The sequence below is a fragment of the Engraulis encrasicolus genome, chromosome 19, assembly GCF_034702125.1.
Source record: "Engraulis encrasicolus isolate BLACKSEA-1 chromosome 19, IST_EnEncr_1.0, whole genome shotgun sequence".
NCBI classification, from domain to species: domain Eukaryota; kingdom Metazoa; phylum Chordata; class Actinopteri; order Clupeiformes; family Engraulidae; genus Engraulis; species Engraulis encrasicolus.
Window position 1 is genome coordinate 50924407 of NC_085875.1, and position 20427 is coordinate 50944833.

General features: G+C 44.0%; 2 protein-coding genes across 5 annotated transcripts in view; one reads left to right on the forward strand and one right to left on the reverse strand.

Moving 5' to 3' along the window:
• The window catches only part of nid2a (nidogen 2a (osteonidogen)), a 116370-nt gene extending 114247 nt beyond the window's left edge, over window positions 1–2123 (forward strand). For all 3 annotated transcript variants that reach the window (XM_063184650.1, XM_063184651.1, XM_063184652.1), the window contains one exon: window positions 1926–2123. The gene's annotated coding sequence lies outside the window, so the exon portion shown is untranslated. The remainder of the gene's footprint in view (window positions 1–1925) is intronic.
• A 3787-nt stretch (window positions 2124–5910) lies between these two features.
• Window positions 5911–16026, reverse strand: rtraf (RNA transcription, translation and transport factor). Of its 2 annotated transcripts, XR_010032024.1 has the most exons (9): window positions 15858–16026; window positions 14705–14829; window positions 13347–13446; window positions 12250–12330; window positions 9949–10037; window positions 9076–9144; window positions 8029–8077; window positions 7196–7552; window positions 5911–7049 (listed from the first exon to the last, which is right to left on the reverse strand). XR_010032024.1 is itself a non-coding variant. In XM_063184656.1 (8 exons), the coding sequence occupies exons 1-8, from the start codon at window positions 15916–15918 to the stop codon at window positions 7398–7400; spliced, it is 729 nt and encodes a 242-aa protein (XP_063040726.1). In that variant the 5' UTR covers window positions 15919–16026; the 3' UTR covers window positions 5911–7397. The 2 variants fall into 2 exon arrangements, 1 of the variants encoding a protein (XP_063040726.1); XM_063184656.1 differs by having other exon boundaries at window positions 5911–7552.
• Between the last annotated feature and the right edge of the window lie 4401 nt (window positions 16027–20427).

Consider the following 20427-nt stretch of genomic DNA (forward strand, 5'->3'; position numbering starts at 1 on the left):
GGTAGAGAGAAGACCAGGAAATGACCTCGAGTTGAAATCGAACCCCAGTCCTTCCATGCTGCCCCGTGCTGTCCAAATGTTCATTAAGACTAGGAAATGATCACTTTTCATACATGAATATGTGGGTCTTTAAATATCTTTGGCTAACGTACTGTACTGTACTACTGAGAATATTGGTGAATTTAGGAAATATTTATGAAAAGGTCACATTTGTAAATGGACAGCATGTACATTTTTGAAACAAAGTTAGAAGAGAAGAGACTGGAAGGGAAGGGAAGGGAAGGGAAGGGAAGGGAACAAGAGAAGAGAGAAGTGAAGGTAAGATAAGATAAGAGGATAAGAGAAGAGAAGAGAAGAGAAGAGAAGAGAGGAGAAGAGAAGAGAAGAGAAGAGAAGAGAGGAGAAGAAATTGGTATAGAAGAGAAGAGAAGAGAAGAAATTGGTATGGAAGGGAAGAGAAGAGAAGAAATTGGTATGGAAGGGAAGAGAAGAGAAGAGAAGAAATTGGTATGGAAGGGAAGAGAAGAGAAGAGAAGAAATTGGTATGGAAGGGAAGAGAAGAGAAGAGAAGAGAAGAGAAGAGAAGAGAAGAGAAGAGAAGAGAAGAGAAATTGGTATGGAAGGGAAGAGAAGAGAAAAGAAAGAGAAGTGGGTCATCTTGTTCCATCACACCTGTTCAAGGGGCCCGTAACTCAAATGACAGAGTGTCTTAGGAAGCCTGGAGTGCTAACCTCCTCACACACACCAGCCGGCCCGAGGGGAGGGAGGGGGCCAGGGGACGGATTATGATTCCTAGGGCCCCGGGGGCCAGGCAACAAGAAAGTACCCCCCCTTAAGGGCCGTACACACACATCGCTGCTATTTACTAGCTTCTCGCTTGCTCGCCTACTCGCCTCTCTTTCATGGAACGTTCGCTGAAAGTTCCCGCGGCTTTAACTGCCAATGAACAGACGAGAAGTACCAAACTCTGCCTTCCAATTGGTTACTCGCTTACTCGCCTCGCTCGAAGATAAAATATTTTCAACTCGGGATACGCCCACATCGCATCGCTTGTACAGTACTCGCCTACTCGCCTGCTAGTCTCGCTGGAACACATTGACATTCTATTGAGCGAGTAACTAGCAGCAACGTGTGTGTACGGCCCTTTACTGGGTGTTGCTAGTTTACAAAGCAATTCTGGGGTTAAGGCCAGATGTGAGTCTAGGTTGTTGGCTTAGCTTAAAAGTGTGATTTTAACACAATATGAGAATGGAAGGGCTTCAGGGCTCACCTTGACTCTTGGGAGCCCTGGGCCTGGGCCCAGTAGGCCCGTGCAGTGATCTGTCCCAGAGGGGAGGGAGGGAGGGAGGGCTGGGCTCCTGGGCTCCTTCAGGGAAAAGTAGAAGGCACCTGTGGCCAAAATCACTGTACTTCAGCCGGTGGTGACGAAACCTTGCCGAGCCTCGCTACGACATCAAAGCCCCTAACACGGAAACGAGGAGACACGTGCTTAAGACCAGAGTGACTCTGTGTGTGTACGTGTGTGTGTGTGTGTGTGTGAGGGAGGGAGATCAGAGCGAGTGTTTGTGTAAGCAAATGGCAGGCAGGCAGGCAGGGCAATTTGCTCCAAGGACGGGGGTGTGAAGGAAAAGAGGAAGGAAAAAAAGAAGGCAAAAAAAAAAACGACAAGAGAGAGGACAAGTTAGAGGGAACGCTTACGTGTCAAAAGGGATTGGGGTGGGAGTTGGTGGTCAGGTGGTCTTGAAAAAGGGTTGACGGGGGGGGTCTGGTGATCTTGAAAGGGGTTGACTGGGGTGGTGGGGTGGTCTTAAAATGGAGGGGAGGGGTTCTTTAAAGGTTTGGTGGGGGTGGGGAGGTGGTCTTGAAAGCGTTTGCAAGTGTCTTGTCTGCGCTGACTGATGCATTACGGCCATTATGTGTTCCAGGCTGGGGCTTAATGACAGAGCAGAGGAGAGCGGAGTGGAGTGGAGAGGAGCGGCAGTCGCATGGTGCTATTTTGGGGCGAGTCCTGAAGAGCTCGCCTCGCCTCGCCTCGTGGGAACTCCTCCGAGGGCTTTGGGTTTTGGTGCGCGATGGGAAGAGAGACGGCACAAGAGAGATACCAAGCCAACAGGGCCAGGCCAGGCGGGGGGATGGGGGGAATTACAAGAAGATGGCTCAGTATCCTAACGGGGGGGGGGTATTCCACCTGGAAGCTGTAAACCAAATCACTAGTAAACCAAGTTAAGGCTGTGTCTCAGATGGTACACTTGTGCACTTCAGGCACTATGCTTCAATGTGTAATTAATACGCCATACGCACTGAAACATAAACACTGAAGTGCACAAGTGCACCATTTGAGAGATAGCCTAAATTAAAGGGGAACAATGTAGGATGACATAGTTTGCACAGTGCCCGTGGCATGCCGGTCTCAAAATCTACACCGTCATGAAAAAATGCTGTTTAAATAAGCTTGCTGTGAGAATGTTCTTCATCACAGAATACCAGCAATTGATACAAATCTGAATATGGTATGTAAAGTGATTTTTCGTATGATATGAGGGGTGAATGAAATGTTTCCCACGACACTCGTAGCGGACTGCTCTGTCAAAAAGGGTTCTCAGCAGACGGACAGTGAAAGTGGTCGCGAGTCATCGCTCACTTACTAATGACTCAAATAAGCATCGGCTGACTCGATATCCTACATAGAGCCCCTTTAACGAGGTAGTGATAAATTCCCTAATAGAAGAGCCCCGGGGCCTCGTATTGTTAACTAGACGATGCCTGAAGGCTATCTATTATTAGGTTACGGTAACTTTGCCAGGGTTATCACTAAACCCAGTTCTTGGAATACCCCACTGGTTATTTTAGCCTGCAGGGAGCGGTGAAAGAGCTATAATACCTATAAGAGTATTTGTTGTTTTCTTAACGAAATGACACATGCAGGCTATAAGTGTAAATGACACATGCTGGTTTATGACTTATGTCCGGTCAATTAAGCCAGGTTTGTCAGTGAGCCATGGGGGTATAATTCCAAGAACATGGTGAAGTGATAGACCTCTGGCAAACTTCACTACAGGAAGTGGTAGATCTGGGGCCTATACTACAAAGCTGGTTCAGGAGTAAACCAGGTGAAGTTAAAGAGGTAAATCATCTAATAGAAGTGCCTGGATTCCTCATTTTCTATTACTCCTGAGCCAGCTTTGTAGTATAGGCCCCTGCTAAGCTAGATAACCTAACCTAGACAACAGATGTCATTTACCATAGTTACGATTAAGAATATGAGGACTCCAGGCTCTCCCAGTAGGTGATTTAGGGTGCATCCCAATATGTGACCTCCTCCACTTGCCTCCTCCACTCGCTTCTCGTCATGATGACATCACTATAACAGCATTATATTTCAATGTATTGCAAAAGCTCAATTGTAGAGTCTTTTTCTCATTTGCAATTGGGATGGTGAATGAAAAACAGTCCCTCAAAAGTTGTTGTGGCTAGGCTGACAGCTGGCAAACTTAATCGTTTTCTCCACGGAGGAGGGGCCAGGAGGCGGGACGAGGAGACAAGCGCAAGTGGAGGAGGCAAGGTCGCATATTGAGACGCACCCTCGGTGACCGCTACCTAAAGGTTGTAACTTAACCTGGTTTACTACTGAGCCGTGTTCTTGGAAGACCCCTCGGGCAAGGGAAGTGAAGGCCGGACCAGGAAGGAGGCCAGAGGCCGTCTCTCAACATCATCCTATCAACGCCACCAAGGGAGAACAATTCACTAACGGGGGAAAAAATAAAACCAAAAAAAGTGACCTATTTTTTTTATTTTTGCTAAATAAGTGTTTTTGTAAATTTGTTTTATACCTCACCTCATTCTACTGTATGTTTGTTTGATTTTTTTGTTGTAATTTTGTTATTGAAAGAACGCCAAAGAAACATTTGAAATCTCTCTTTGTGCATCAGGGACAGGCTTTGGCGTGTATGAAGCGCGTTAGGGCAGAGTTTTGAGTGTTCAGTGCACTAGGAGAATTAAGTAGTTCACACTTTTAAATGAAATTAGCCAAATGTTTTTGTTATCCCCATTTTTAATGTTTTAAAAATCCTTTTTTTATCTTTTGTAAAATGTGATATTTATAACAATAAAATGTGACTGAGAACTTGTGTAAATCTATGCATCATGGTCAGTGTTGTTCTGATATTACTGTGGTCCTTCCACAGTACTGAAAGCCACAAGTTACATAGAAGGATAACACCATGTCCTTTTTAGTGTTACTACACATTATTATGTAATTACATTATACATGCCAGGGCTTGGCTTTAACTTTTTCATTTATCGGCCACTGCTAGTTGTTTTCCTGAGTGACTAGTAATTCAGCTATTTTACTATCCACACATTTTATCTTTTTTCCCTCTTTCCCCTTCTGTTGAGAGCACTTCTGTCCATTTCAGCAGCTCTTGTTTTGAGTCCCTCAACGAGCTCCTTTATGCAAGAATGCTTGGCAAATGTCAAAAGTTCCATGTACTAGATTAGTGGTTCTCAACCTGTGGGTTGAGATCCCGTTTTTTGGGGGGGAGGTGTCAATGTAAGGACTCTCAATTTAAAAGACCATCACTGCATCCAGAATAATCATCAAACAATGCTAAAACATTGGCCAAATGGTCAAATAATAGGCTATCAAAGAAGTCAAACATTGTGAAAATAGCCCATCTACAAGCCCACTACTCCTCATAATGTGAGGCATTGCGGGCTTGCAGATCAGATATTTTCTCAATATCTATATATGACAAATGGAGTCACTTGGATGGGGGGGGCAGTCCAAATATGACTGTTTTAGGGGGTCACTGCCTAAAAAGGTTGAAAACGACTGTTATAGATGGCAGCCATCTTGAATTTCACGGCCAAAACGAAGTTGTATTATCAAAATAATGTCAGATTTGGAATCCTCATGGTTGAGTTGTATGAAAAAGTGTCTTCATACATGATTCTATATCATTCAGATCAAAAGTTATTTTTTAGAGATGGCGCCGGACGCCATTTGGAATATGGCTCTCTAGCAAAAAATGCCGGGATTTTTGGGACGCACATGGGAGCTGAATCTTTTCTAAAGGGTCCATAGAGGTCAAATCAATCATGAAAACATTGTTCCCAGAGGATGGGCACGGAACCTCACATTATAACCCTACTAATCAGAAGTTTAATTCTCATTTAATCTCTTTAATATTGCACTTAAACCTTTTTTTTTTTTTTTTTTTTAAAGCTCAAGTCTCAACAGTCGCAAGCACCGTGGGGGGTGGTCAGCCATCGCCATCCCCCAGTAGGGGGATGCAGACGATATGGTCTGCTGCACACATTACCGTGCCCGGTCATTTAGACTATATTTAGTTATTGGAGTGCATCGATTAGGCTACCCCAGCCATGTTCCGGCTCGGAGCGCTTATTGCCGCCTTGCTAGTGATGGTAGAATGTTCTCACAGAAAACTGTCCAAACATCTATCTTTTAATACATTGTGTCCAGGTGAAATTTAATGCCAGGCCTAGAGAAAATAGCAAAAGTTTTAAGTTTCAATACATATACTTTATTTAACTGTACTGTATTTTTAATGACCCGCGGGGACACTGCCTAGAGCAGGGTGGTCCCCGGACCACACGTTGAGAACCAGTGCCCTAGAGCGGGGTGCTTCCCATTCCCTTCTTCAGTAGTCCTGCTAGACCGTCTGTCTGTCTGGCAATGGTTATAGCGGCCAGACCGTCTCAGCAACAAACAGCTGCAAACAGAGCGCACAAGCACAGAAACACAAAAGCACACCAGCAGGCACACGCACAACCACACACCTACACACACACACCTACACACACCACCCATGTCCAGAGGACAGATGTGTGGTCAAAAGTAATTCTTCACAGAAACACCGCAGACAAGTAAAAACCACACAAGACGCAAGCTTGCATTTTCTTCAAACGCTTCATGAGTAGTATGCATTTTTCAGCATGGCATCGTCATTCACAGCCTTTTAAACAAGGGCATAAAAAAAACAAATTGGGTGAATTAAAGCCAAACGTAAAAAGGCAGAGTCAATCCTGCTGAAAGACCTTTGTTCAGCACTTTCCAAATGAAATGAGAGAGAGAGAGAGAGACAGAGCGAGAGCAAAAAACAAAAAGACTCCGAAGAGGCATTTGAGTCATTTGATGTAACGAGGGATGTCAATAAAAATTAAATTAAACGAGTCCACCGTCGCTCTGCGCTCTTCGTGGGAGTGGGGGAGGAGAGGGGCCAGCTGATGGCTGTAGTCTACAAGACTCTTCATTTAAGCAGGTATTGCGAGATCCCCGTGTGGAGGAGAGGGGAGGGGAGGAGCTGTGGTGGGTTTGCGGGCCTGGGTGCAATACTCGTGGAACGAGAGGAGAGGAGAGGAGCTGGGGTGGGGTGTGTTTGTGGGCCTGGGTGCAATATACCCATGGAACAATAGGAGAGGAGAGGAGAGGTGAGGAGGAGGTGCAGTGGTAGGGTATGTTCGTGGGCCTGACGTAGCGATATCCCCGTTGGAAGGAGAGGAGAGGAGAGTTACGTTGGTGGGGTATGTTTGTGGGCCAGGGTGAGTGTGATACCCATGGAAGGAGAGGAACTGAGGTATGGGAGAGGGGTTAGGGAGGGTTAAGATCAAGTGCTGTGGTGGGGTGGGGTATGTCGGTGACACTGGGTACTGGTAGGGTGTGTAGAGCAGAGTAAGCTTCAGGCTGGTTGGCGGTCATGTGCAAACCTTGCCCAGGCTATGGTGGTCTGTGTGAGTCTGTGGGGTGTGTGAAAGAGGAGATGTTCTGGATGGATCCAGGATGACTTGACTTGGGGTGACGCAGGCGTAGGGTGATCAATCGGGCAGAGTGGTGATCTGTCGACCTTGCCCAGGAGGAGGTGGTGGACTGTCTCTGAGGTCAGGGTGGGATATAGCTGTGGGTCTGCATCAAGTAGATCTGGAAGTGGGTGTAGACCAGGGTGTGGGTGTCCAGTAACCATCTTGGGTGGGTGGACAGCTGGATCTGTAGTGAGTTGATCAGTGTGTGCAGAGCAGGCTTGTACGAAATTCTGAATGGAAAGAATTTCAATTTAAAATAATGCCATAATACGAACACTAGGTGGTGCCATTACCTTGAATTTCACTGAATTTAATCTACACCACCCATTGAAAGTACATAGAACACCACCACCTAGTGTTTGCATTATGGCATTACTTTGAATTGAAATTCTTTCCATTTGGAATTTTGTACAAGCCTGATGCAGAGTAGAGTAGTCATTATGCCGCGCCCAGGATCATCCACCAAAGACCACCACTCCTGTCTTGGGGTGTAGGAAAGAGGGGATGGGAGATGTTGTGGATCCAGGAGAGGCGAGGATGAGGGTGGGATATACTAGATGCACGTCTGTCGTGAGCGGTCATCTGCCGACCTTCCCCAGCCGGTGGTCTGTCTTGGGGTCGGCGATGATGGCCTGCACGGCCACGATGGCCTCGTTGATGCGCGTCTGCAGCTCCCGCAGCTCCTCGATGTGCAGCAGGCGCAGGATCGTAGCGGCCTCGTTAAGTGTCGCGTCTGGAGGGCGGGGGGGGTGGATGGAAAGAAAGACGAAGGGGAGGGAGGGAGAAAGGGAGAGGGAGGAGAGAGGGAGTGGAGTGGAGTGGAGGAAAGTAAGGAGGGGGAAAGATAGTCAGTGACAGAAAGGAGAGAGAGAGAGAGAGAGAGAGAGAGAGAGAGAGAGAGAGAGAGAGAGAGAGAGAGATGGAGAGAGAGAGAGAGATTCAATGAGACACTGACACATGGCAGTCACCACAATCTATTATTTTATTTACTTGAATTAAGACAACTGAATAATGATAAGGAATACGGCAGAGTTTAAAAAAATAATTTATCATCATTATTGTTAGATACCTTTGGGACTTTGGGAAATCGATGGGTCAGATAAAGTCTCGATTTGGACATTTTATCACAGTGCAGCATTTGATTGTTATTGCCGATAAATAACGATGTCACTGTCAAAATCAAGCACACGTGCAGTTATAGTTACTTACCCCCAGTGTCGAAGCCAAGGATATGCTTATCTAGCGCCACTGGCAGGCCCTACAGGGAATTACAAGAGCATAGCTTGTAAATCTCTCTCTCTCACACACACACACACACACACACACACACACACACACACACACACACACACACACACACACACTACATGCAATCACCATATCACAGAGTCTGCCACTTAAGAGAGGCACTTGTCTATGAAACACACAAACGATTGCTTAAAATTACACTAGCACAATTCATGGAAGCCTGGGGTGTATTCCAAGAAGCTGGTTAAGTAGTAAACAAGGTCAGATTAACCTTGAGGTAGTGGTAAATCATCTAATATAAGAGCCTGGAATCCTCAGTTTCATTACTGAACAACACCTGCAGCCTATCTATTAGCAGGTTTACCACTTCCTGTAGGTTAACTCAGCCAGGTTATCACTTAATAGGGATGCACCGATACCACTTTTTTGAAAACCGATACAAGTACGAGTACATTAATGTGTGTACTTGCCGATACCGAGTACTGATACCGATACCTTTTACCACCAAAATACAATGAAAATAAATGCATGGCCTTGTTTTTTTCCACCTGTGATATTTTTATTGACCAATTCCATGTAGATTTAAATGTTAGTAAATGTATGAGGTGGCACTTTTTTCCATGCTGCTTTCAAGTCCACAGAACGTGACAAGATTTTGCATTGTTTCGTGAAATAGCAATATCGTTCCTGGTATCGGCAAGTGCGAGTACGAGTATAATGAGCAGTATCGGTATCGGTGCATCCCTATCACTTAACCATGTTCTTGGAATACCTCTCAGACACACAATCCCCACACAACACAAGCATCACATACACAATCACCACACAAACACAAACCCCACACAATACAATCAATCACTACAGAGAGCCTTTGCAATCGACGTCAAGTGAATATCCTAACCTACCGGACATAAATCAACACATCAACGAGAACGAACTGAGACAGAACAAGTCAGTATGTCTACAGCAATTAAAGACATGTGCACCCTGCACACTGAAAACCCTCACCTCTTTCGACTGGTTGGCTTTGGCAATGCATTCCGGAGTCAGTCGTTCTTGAATGAGAATCCTTATAGCCTGCGAGAGTAGAGTAGTAACGTTTATTAATCCCAAAGGAAGATTAAGCGGTCCAGAAACATACATAAATGACTATACATTGCATGACAACATGTTTAACATATAGCACAGACTTGCCTACATTCAGAGATTAAGCAGATCTCTCTCACACACGCACGCACGCACGCACGCACACACCACAAAACCCCAAGGAGTTACCCTGTATTAACATCCATTTACCAGCGCTCAGAAAGACCAACATGCCAGTCACTGGAAAGTATCAAAGAAAGAAAAAATGTGTGACAGGTCTGCGTGTAGAGCGCAGCCCTTTGCCAAGGCAGCTCGAATGAGTACCAATATCCAATCAGCTTTTTTCCCCTTTTTTTGTGTGGATGAGTACCAATATCCAATCAGCTAGAAATGTACAGCATTTTTCTGACTATGAGTCACACTTTTGTCATGGTTTGGCTGCTCCAGCGACTTACACTCAGGTATGACACATACATAAAAAATATATAGAACTACTAGTGCACATTTGTTTTAACAAGGCGAATAAGTTCATAAATGGGTGCTTGCTGAACAACATGTGCCGTCCATTGTGTGACTTAATATTCCAATGCAACTTGTTATTCCTTGATTTTTTTTCCTTCTTCATAATGCATATTTTGGCTGGCACTTCTTCTCAGGTGTCTTTAAAGTTAAAAAAAAATACTGTGATCAGCTTAAGCTAGTGATCATATACAGATGAACATTTCAGAACGACAGCCAAGTCTTCTCGAGCTATTTGCTGGAGGTCATCAGTAGCTCCGCCCCCTGACCCCTCACCTTCAGCATCACCAGGTAGTCGTCATGCCGCTGGATCTGAAGCAGATTGGCCAGGGCTGTCACGCCAGCCTTGAAGTCCGGGTTGTTTACTATGGAGAAGAGACAATGTCACTCTGGGTAGGTCATTATTCAGCCACTAAGGGTGCTTTATATGTTATGTTAAATGGGTACTACTTAATACTCAAGACACCATGGGTGCTTTATGTGGAGCCTTGAAGTCCGGATTGTTGACTATAGAGAAAAGACAACGTCCCAGAGTTTGTGATGCCACAGAAAAAAATTAAATCTACACTGACCACATGCACAGGAAAAAATGACAATCCATTCTGGTTAGAAATGTGTCATGTGCACATGATGTTAAAAACCCGACTCGGAACTTGATGTAACCAGCTCTGAATCAGCTGATCATAACAGGTTCTCAAGACAGGTAGACCAGCTACTCAGTGAACTGACCAGTGTTGGGAAGAAACTGTGGCAGGGCTACTTGTAAACCAGGTTTTTGACATGTTTGACAATACTTGTGCCACTAAGGATATTGCCAGAATATAAAGTCTCATAACAAATATGAAAGCATTTGTTAGTACTGTTACATTGCAACATTGGGATGGCATGCAACCTTGGGGTCCCACAGGTTGCTGCCTTGACCACCTCAGTCACTTGTATGCATTTCCACTGTAAGGCAACCCTTCAGTCCAACACAAACTTCAGATGGCAAAGAAAGCCGATGGGAGATCGGCAATATCTACCAACGGACCAAGTGTACATGTCCATATTCCTGTCCTTAGAAAATGTCCTGGAAGTATGCTATGGCTATATGTGAGCTCCAGGTGCCATGGCTTGGCAGTCATTGTTGTAGGCCGGAGGGAAGTCAGTGCCAGTGAACTCCATATCCCAGCAGCCCTTGCAGCAGGGCCAGCTGTGAGGTGGGCGAGCAGAGTAGGCTCTCTCGCGGTCTGGACAGACGCGGTCTAGGGGGAAGCCACATCAGTGCATGTTCTGGTTTCTTTAATCAACCACTTCCATCAAACACTGAAGCCATAGGGAAGAGGAGGGGTGTGTGTGCGTGCGTGTGTGTGTGTGTGTGTGTGTGTGTGTGTATGTTTGTGTGTGCCTGTGCGTGTGGGAGAGTGGTCAGAGGGGGATTCAGAAACAGGAAATGTAGATAAATGTAGTCACAGAGGCAGAGAGAAAGAGAGCAAAAGAAAGAAAGAAAGAAAGAAAGAAAAAAAGGAAGCAAGAAAGAAAGGAAGCAAGAAAGAAAGGAAGCAAGAAAAAAAGAAAGAAAGGGAAAGAAACAGGCAGAGACATCAACCAACTGAGGCAAGAAAAAGGTGACGAGAACAGACAAACAGGGGTGACTGAACACAAAAAAAAAGATTGTGAAAAGAAATACAGAAGACAAAGATAGTCAACAGTAAAGCACAGGTAACGAATAAAGACGAGAGAGACAGACAGATGAAGTGATAAAGGGATGGTGAGAAACATGCAGTGGGTCATGAAGGGCAGTGGTAGCTCAGATGGTAGAGGATCTTTTGTGTAGTATTCTTGCACACCTCCTTTGGTCAGGTGTGTCGGAGGGGAAGCCCTGGATCAACAACGCGAGAGGTAGAGCATGTCACAGGAGTGGATTTTCACTCCCGTCCCATCCCTGTCCAAGAAAAAAATCCCATCTCGGACTGGAGTCAAAGAAACAAATCCCATCCCGTCCACTCCTGAATAAAATGTCTCCCATTCTTGCCCACTCCCACTCAAAATCAACTGCACTCCCGTTTCGTCAAAAAAAAAAAAAAAAACGAGGCGTCATCTTTATTCCCGCTCCTGCTCGCTCCCGTTCATCTTTAAAATGTTGACTCGGGAATCCCGCGGGACCCACGGGAATTCCTGAAAAATGTCATCCTCTAGTGAGAGGCAAAAAGGCTCCCACACACTTTCCACATTTGTAGAGTTTAATAGCAAAGATTTGAAACGCTGCAAATGTGGAGAGTGTGCGGGAGCTTTCTTGTCTCCATCAGATGGTAGAGGAGTCTCTTCGGCAACCAGAAAGCTGCAGATTCGAGGCCTGTTCAGCCTGACTCCATCCATGTGCCCTTGAGTAAGATGCTAAACCCCAAGTTCGCTCCTGGTGGCAAGTTGGCACTATGCGTGGCACTATGCGTGTGAATGCGAGTGTGAAAGGGTGAACGTGAGGCATTTGTTTTAAAGCGATTTGAGTGCTTAGAGGAGTGGAAAAGTGCTACAAAAATGCAGTTCATATACCATTGAACATGTACTATAAAATTAGAAAAGAGAGCTTAGACTCACTGTCCAGGTTGAGGAGAGGGTCTACGGGTTTCTGCGTGTCGTTGGCTGCGGACAGTGTGGGGCAGTTCCGGTATTTCTCAACTGAAATAGGAGACATTGGGGTCAACAAAGGGTTGATTAGGATGATGTCAAGGAAACGGCAAGGTAAGGCAAGGCAATTTTACTTGGCTATTGCAGTTCATACACAGATGCAGTTCAATGTGCTTCATAAAAAACATAAAAGTAAAAGAATCCATAGACAGGCACAAATCCCAGGTTCACTATGTATAATGCATGCGCGCACGAACGTTAACACCCACACGTGCACACACGTCAAATGCAGATTTTTTTAAAAATCTGTTTACGTATAAACATGACATATGGATAAGAATAAAAATGGCTTTGTGACGGGTGCGTTTTAGCCCCTTAAATGGTATTTTGAAAGTAACATTCTAAAACTTCTAAGGTCAAAAACAATGCTTTTAAAAAAAAATCCACATACGTGTAAACAGATTCTAAATACTCAGACAATGCTCAGAGACATCTATAAAAATCTACATCTTCCAATGATATCAGTGCGGTTACTATGCTCTGCTAAATTTCTGTAGCAAGCTAAAACCAAGTTGTTCCACCAAACCAATTTTTTCTATCCTGTTGAGGCACACTGGCAGCAAGGTCACTTTACTTTACTGCTGCACATTAGCGGCATATAGCCAACACACCTTAAGGCCAAAACTAAGATGCATGATTTGGGGCAGAGGAACACATAACACATGTGGTGCTGGCGCCATCTTATGGCAAGTGTATGGAATGCTTCAAGAATTACAAAAAATACACTGCAACTGCCAACATACAAAAAAGGGGTATAGACTTTGCATTCATTTACTTAACATTAATTACTTTACATTAACTGCCCCCCATCCCCCCTCCAGACAGAAAAAACAAAACAACAGACCAGCCCCTTGGTGCCTTTGACATCTGAACAAAACACAAACAAATGAATGAAAGCTATGCACAGAGAGAGGGCAAGGGCGAGAGAGGTAGGGCGAGAGAGAGAGAGAGAGAGAGAGAGAGAGAGAGAGAGAGAGAGAGAGAGAATAGTTATTCGTCTGTCTCACCATTATCTCCATACTCCAGGCGTACAGCAAGCCCTAGCAGCCAGTCCACGGCCTCCTGTCTCTCCTCCGCACCGAACGGACAGTTCACATCCTGAAGATACTGAGATAGACAAACAAAAAGAAACATGGTTTGATATACTTTTCTTTTAGAGTGACTTAAACTTAAACTTTTTTTTACATTGGGCCCTTGATTTCCCATTATAACCTGATGGTCTACTCACGCTTTTTATGTTGTGTCATTTGGAGCTCTGCCAAAGATATTTTGCCATGAAACGACTTCCTATGGGCAATGTTTTGCAGGCACAACTATGCTGTTTTTAATTTATTCATTACGGTACGCTACCACCCATAACATGTAGGTGGATCGCTTGTTTGGAAACTTCTCTTTTTCGCGATTAAGTCCATTTTTGAAAGTCTGGTAAAGGCGAATATGACGTCACATCACAAACTTCTACCTTCACCAGACTTTCAAAAACTGTATTCACGAATAGCCTGATTACGCTTCTCTGGGGAGGGTTTAGTCAATTACCAGATGGTCGGCCAATAATAACATACTTTCTAAACGTCAACTGTCAGTGATTGGTCAGGGCAATTTCAAACCTGAGCTGAATTCACTCCTCACACCAAAAGAACTCCAGGGCATCGATGATCCAGACCATACATTCATCACAAAGTAATTAATGTGGTCTCCTAAAACCAAGCTAAAGCTTTGTAGGGAAGGGCAAATGAATTGATCATAAAACACGGACACATGTAGGCTATTGACAATAATAAGCCTTTAGATCAGGGGTATTCAATTAAATGTCACTGAGGGCCAGTTTTTTTAATTCCTCCCAGTAAAGGGGCCAAACATGGAATGCGCATGCATGGTCCAAAGTGGGGGTGTGAAACAAGCGGATAACTTTCTAGACAGAAGAGATATTCGGTTTCCTATTTCTTAGTAGCCTTGATGGTCTATTGTTAGACTATTTCAGATAAGATATCACTCTCATGTGCATAGGAAAAATATCCCTAACCTGAAGTGTTAGTGATCGCAACTTGCGCACGGACACTGATAGCACACATATTTGTGGGGGGCCAGAACCTTGCCGTCCAAGGGCCGCATCTGGCCCCAGGGCCACCATTTGAATAGCCCCGCTTTAGATCATAATAAACAGATCAGAAATAGAACGCCCACATTTTCTTTTACAGCACAACTTCCGTGTGTATGTGTCTGTGTCTGTGTGTGTGAGTGTGTGTATGTGCAAGCATCAGGTGAGTGAGAGTGAGTGCATAAGTGAGCGAGTGCGTGCGTGGGATGCGAGTGCGTGGAATGTGTGTGCGTCTGGTGTGCGTGTACCATTGTACTGTAGACTGACCTTCTGAAAGGACTTGGGCCAGTCAGAGCTGGGGATGTTGCGCAGGTTGCCACGGTCTTCAATCTTGTAGTGTCGTATCTTCTGATCCTCCAGCCACACTACGAAATTCCTGAATTCCGTTTCGTCTGCGTACAGAAAAGATGATCATTGATGATGATGATGATGATGATGATGTGAAAGGTGCACCTTGCACACATACAACATTGGCCAGCATGTCTCCATTAGACCCAGACCTGAAGTAATTATTGGACCTTAACAGTTTTGCTTAATGTCAAAGAGCGGAGTAACATGACACCACCACCAAAATCATTTTTTGAGTCTTGAGAAAAATCATGTGGAGGTACGTATATGAGACTATGACTGGATGAAAGACTTTAAATGATGTTGTTGAGGACTAAGGTACTTCCTAATAACTGGAGACATTTGAGACTGATTCTCAAATGGTGCACATGTGCACTTCACTGTTCATGTTTTAGTGCGTATGGCTTATTAATTATGCACTAGAATACAGTGCCCAAACAAAGTGCACAATTTTGTGCACTATCTGAGAGACAGAAATAATGTCTGGATACCAGACAGATATGGTTAGGGTTAGGTTTTGGGCGTCTCCAAGTTTGAAATTTACCTCCAGCATGTCGTCACATGAGATGATAAGTCAGCAATACGCAAAGAAAATACTGATAGTGCTAAGCCTTTGAATGGCATGTATGGGGGCATGGTCACATGAAATGAATGACAGCTGCACTAGAGTGGCATGTCAAATGTGGTGGCTGGCCAAGACCGAATGAAGGGACTCGCCAGGTTATTATGCCCTAACTTTAAGGATAAATTGTTGAGGAGGCAATTAGGCAATGGTAAAAACGGTGAGTGCGTGCAAGAGGCAGAATAACATAAAATAAAATACACTACCACCCATGTTCAACTAACTAAAACCAACATGGAAAGCATTGATGATAGACTTCTCTCGTGATAACAGATGAACACCAATATGGTAGGTACACGGAGCTTCAGTTTTTCGGCTGAATTAAGGTCCTGTCTGATAAAATAATGTGATACCTGTGAGACATGGCATTATTTAAGATCGCTAACAAATGTGCTAGCTCTGCTAGCTAATCAGAGGACCACCACGTCAGCTTTTCGCATCCCTTCTTACCTTTACAGTCAAAGCCAGAGGGGTTGTGGTAATCTAGTGCAGTGAGCTTTCTCTTGAACATTTTGACAGATTTACTTCTGTGCAATGGTGAGTATTAATTTAATAGCTTAGCTGTGCCTTTCGCCTGCCTCTCTGTCGCCTCGAAGGCAAGTCTGCCAGAAGCAAGCTGAGTTGCTTGTCGCACATATGACGTCGTTTGAAAGCGCCAAACGTCGGAACAACCATACCAGAGAGAGTAGAGAGAGAGAGGTTCCATTGGCCCATTGTTTCCTGGTTCTATTATGGCCCCCCTTAGGCAGACCTAGGCAGACCTAAGGACTGTTCTATTCATTGTAGGAGCATTATGACACGGCCCTTTAGGCAGACCGGAACCTGGTCGCGTTAGGTGCCCATAGAAACCTATTATGTTGGCATATCTCTATAGAATATCTCTGACCATACCTCGTTCAAAAAGTCGAGAATCCCAAGAAAGCCGACCTAAAACCTCGGGAAAGTGGGCGTGAAGATTTGGTGATGCAATGTCAACGCAATAACAACCTAATACCTCGTTCAAAAAGTCGAGAATCCCAAGAAAGCCGACCTAAAACCTCGGGAAAGTGGGCGTGAAGATTTGGTGACGCAGTGTCAGATCGATAATTATCGAGGTTGATCTCTGGCGGAAGTATAGAACAACGAGTTCCCGAGCTTGTGTTTTGTATGACGACACACGCATCATCAGCATGGCGCCCATGCATTGAACTAGCATGTAAACAGTATCATAAATGCTAAAATATCATCTTGTAATCACTATCAACAACCCCAGTTGATGTCATTCAATTGCAGATGTACATATCAGTAATGCTGGTCTCTGACTGTTTGATTTAGCCTACTTAAGCTAAAATGATATGTCGTGTGTTTGGAGGCTCAAGGTGAGGTGAAAAAAAAAGAAAAGAGAACCAAAACAAGACACGCATGAATCCCGATTGTTCCGGGGTCAGTGGCGTTCATGTGCCAAACTCCAGAACTCGATTGTGATGTGAGCTGTGTCGTCAGCTGTCTTGAGAGGTCCCGAGCTGGTGAAGGCGACATATATGCAGCATCACATGCCAAGTGTGAGGAATTTGCTAGATTTTTTAATAAAAAGATTTCCGACTAGAGAAGGCATCCAAAACGCAGCAACCTCTGTCGCCCACTCAGGCGATACACCGAGGGGAGGATTCCCAAGCAGCAAAACACGTTTTCTGAACCAATTGACACGTTTTTTAACGGTGTCATTTAGGTGTTGAATAAAACCAACGTGTCAAACACGTTTGTGGAACGTTTTCTTTGACACGTTTGCAAAAACACCTTTTAAAAACGTTCAATACACGTTTAGGTTTAGTGTCAAATGACACGTGAAAATATCAACGCATCTGACACGAAATCTGAACGTACAAATTTGGTGTCAAAAGACACGTTTCTTAAAACACTGATCTGACACTTATGTTGCCTTCACCAGCTCGGGACCTCTCGAGACAGCTGACGACACTGCTCACATGACAATCGAGTTCTGGAGTTTGGCGCATGAACGCCACTGATCCCGGAACAATCGGGATTCATGCGTGTTTTGTTTTGGTTCTCTTTTCTTTTTTTCACCTCACCTTGAGCCTCCACACCCACGACATATAATTTTAGCTGAAGTAAGCTAAATTAAACAGCCAGAGACCAGCATTACTGAAATATGTGCATCTGCAATTGAATGACATTGACTGGTGTTGTTGATAGTGATTACAAGATGATATTTTAGCATTTATGATACTGTTTACATATCAGTTGCATGCATGGGCGCCATGTTGATGATGCGTGTGTCGTCACACAAAACACAAGCTCGGGAACTCGTTCTTCTATACTTCCGCCAGAGATCAACCTCGATAATTATCGATCTGACATTGCGTCACCAAATGTTCACTCCCACTTTCCCGAGGTTTTAGGTCGGCTTTCTGGGGATTCTCGATTTTTTGAACGAGCCACAAATTCAAACATGCAGTTTTGGTGTCAAAAGACACGTTTTTTAAAACACTGATTTGACACGAAATCTGAAAGTACAGATTTGGTGTCAAAAGACACGTTTTTAAAACACTGATCTGACACTAAATTCGAACATACAGATTTAGTGTCAAAAGACACGTTTCTGAAAACACTGATCTAGCACCGAAGTCCAAATTGTTTTTGTCTGAACTGGATGCAGCTGTGCAGCTCGCGCTTGGCCGGTTGCTAGGCGACCGCTCTGATTAACTGAAAATTCACTTCTTTTGCCTGACCTGACAGACCTTCACCCTCTTGATTTCTCCGTAAACTTTGACTATTTTATCCTTCATCTTTCATATTTTCACCTTCTTTGACTTTACCCGCATCCTCTTTACTACCAACTATCAACCCTCCTTTTGACAATTTCTCTTTCTGGATCGACGACGTGAAACTTCGAACGTGAAACTCCGGTGAGTTGTAATTAGCATTTCGCTAATAACATTTGCTCATTAGAAACAATGGGGGCTTTTCGACTGTAATGAAACGTGGTTTCCATACTTCTAGCCTACCGTTACGAACATTGTATTGTACTAGACTATTATTTAAGATTACTACAGGTGCCACCTCTGTATTATTTTATTAATAAGGTGAGAAGACATAGAAGTAGGCTATGTTGATAAGATTTTGTTTCATATTTCATACACGAGTCCCTTGAACCCAACGGACATTACAGTGAAATCCTCGCGACCAGCAAAGCATGATTTTTAGAGTGGGCTCATGCAGCTGCGGCCCATTATGATATTTGTCATGAGCATCACTTGTTGAATAAGTTCTTCTTTTCATGTTTCAGGTGAAGCCAACGCAAGCGTCCTCTTCAACATTGATAACAGAAAGCCCAGACACAGACTGCACTCCAGCCCAAGTCCAAGTGGCAGCTTGTTTTTGTTCAAAAATAAATACATGCATTACACATATGTTTTTCTTCTTTTGCATAACTAGGCTAACTAAGGCTATAATAATAACAGTAGTAATAATGGTAATGGCCTCATAAATGCTATAGGATAAAGCATAGGCCAAATTTCAAGCCCCTAACAGAAAAAGCAAGCCCATATGGCGCTGCGGCAGGTTTTATTTTTGGTGTCAAAAATAGGTGTTGAACACGTAATAAAACCCAAATGTACACCTTATTTGTACGTCCGTGGACGTGTTTTTCCGAACGTGTTGTTTGACACCATTTTGAAACGTTTAGAGAACGTGTTGGACACCAAAAAACAACCCTTTCAGAACGTGCTGAGCACGTAATCGGGAACCTACAAATTAACCATATCTGAACGCAATTCTGAACCTATTCTGAACGTGTCACTCACCAAATCTAAACGTTAAAAAAACGTGTTGGGCACGTTAATTTGCTGCTTGGGTTAAACCCCCCTAAGAGACCTGAGAGCTTCCAAAAGTTTTCTCCAATTACAGAGGACGATCTCTGTAAAGTAGTCAGGGAAAGTAAGCAACCTGCAGCCTTGACGCGATCCCCACATATCTGCTAAAAAACATACTTGGTTGCTTAGCAGCACCTTTACTGCAAATTGTTAACACCTCTATGCTTGGCGTTTTTCCAAGCTCATTCAAAACAGCCATGGTAAAGCCACTCCTAAAAAAGACAAATTTAGATCAGAATTCTTTAAACAACTACAGACCTATATCAAACCTCCCCTTTATAAGCAAGGTACTAGAAAAAGTTGTATTTAAACAGCTTAATCAACATCTGGCTGGTAATGATATCTTGGAAAAATTCCAATCAGGCTTTAGAGCCAACCATAGCACCGCAACAGCACTAACCAAAATAATAAGTGATTTATAGTCCACGGGCCAGGTGAGATGTCGGTACCACTCAGAGGGGCAAAGGCTGCTTATATTTTTTGAAAAGATACATGTCTGAAGTTAACATTTTTGTATGATAACCCTTCTGGAAGTACAGCCAAGTTAGGGTTATCAGCCGTTAAAGTAACACCCCCCCATCAAAAATAAAGGTTTTTAAGATGGGTGCCTGTCTTTCTACTGGCCCTTGTTTAAGACGTATAGGGATGGTTAATTTTGTTATGTGTGGTATCTTTGCGAAGGGGAGATTCTGAGCTTTCATCCGACACCTTTCGAGAACATTTTGGTTAAGTATAGCCCTCCCTGCAGCTCTTCAAACATTTACTCAGACACATTTTTTTTCCATTTTCGCCGATATCATCTCTTGTCTTTTCATACTGTGGCATCAGGGAGCATCAGAGAGACCTATTTTAAACTCTAAAATACTGTCTTGAGTATCAGGAATCTGAAAATGTATCCTTTCACTATGTTATCCCATGTTTAGGGGGTGATTTTCAGTCTTGTATCAGGCATGCCACTTTTTTGTTGCTGTTTTTTTGTGTGCTAATGTCTCGTATAGTCAGGAGGCAAGGCCTTTTTGAGACATTCTGCAGTTGGTTATCATAGGCTTGTTATATATGATCAGGGAAGCCGACAGGGGGGGGGACAAAGGGATGTCTTGTCCCGGGCCCAGGGAGAGAGGGGGCCCAGAATTGGATCCTCATTACAT

What these genes read in the sequence shown, in the direction of transcription:
- rtraf (XM_063184656.1), bottom strand. Translation starts at nt 15,918, where the DNA reads ATGTTCAAGAGAAAGCTCACTGCACTAGATTACCACAACCCCTCTGGC. An exon ending in CCTGGAGTATGGAGATAATG is followed by an intron (nt 12,331 to 13,346) that starts GTGAGACAGACG and finishes CTCCTATTTCAG; the next exon opens with TTGAGAAATACCGGAACTGC. An exon ending in CCCTCTCCTCAACCTGGACA is followed by an intron (nt 10,038 to 12,249) that starts GTGAGTCTAAGC and finishes TCTTCTCCATAG; the next exon opens with TAAACAACCCGGACTTCAAG.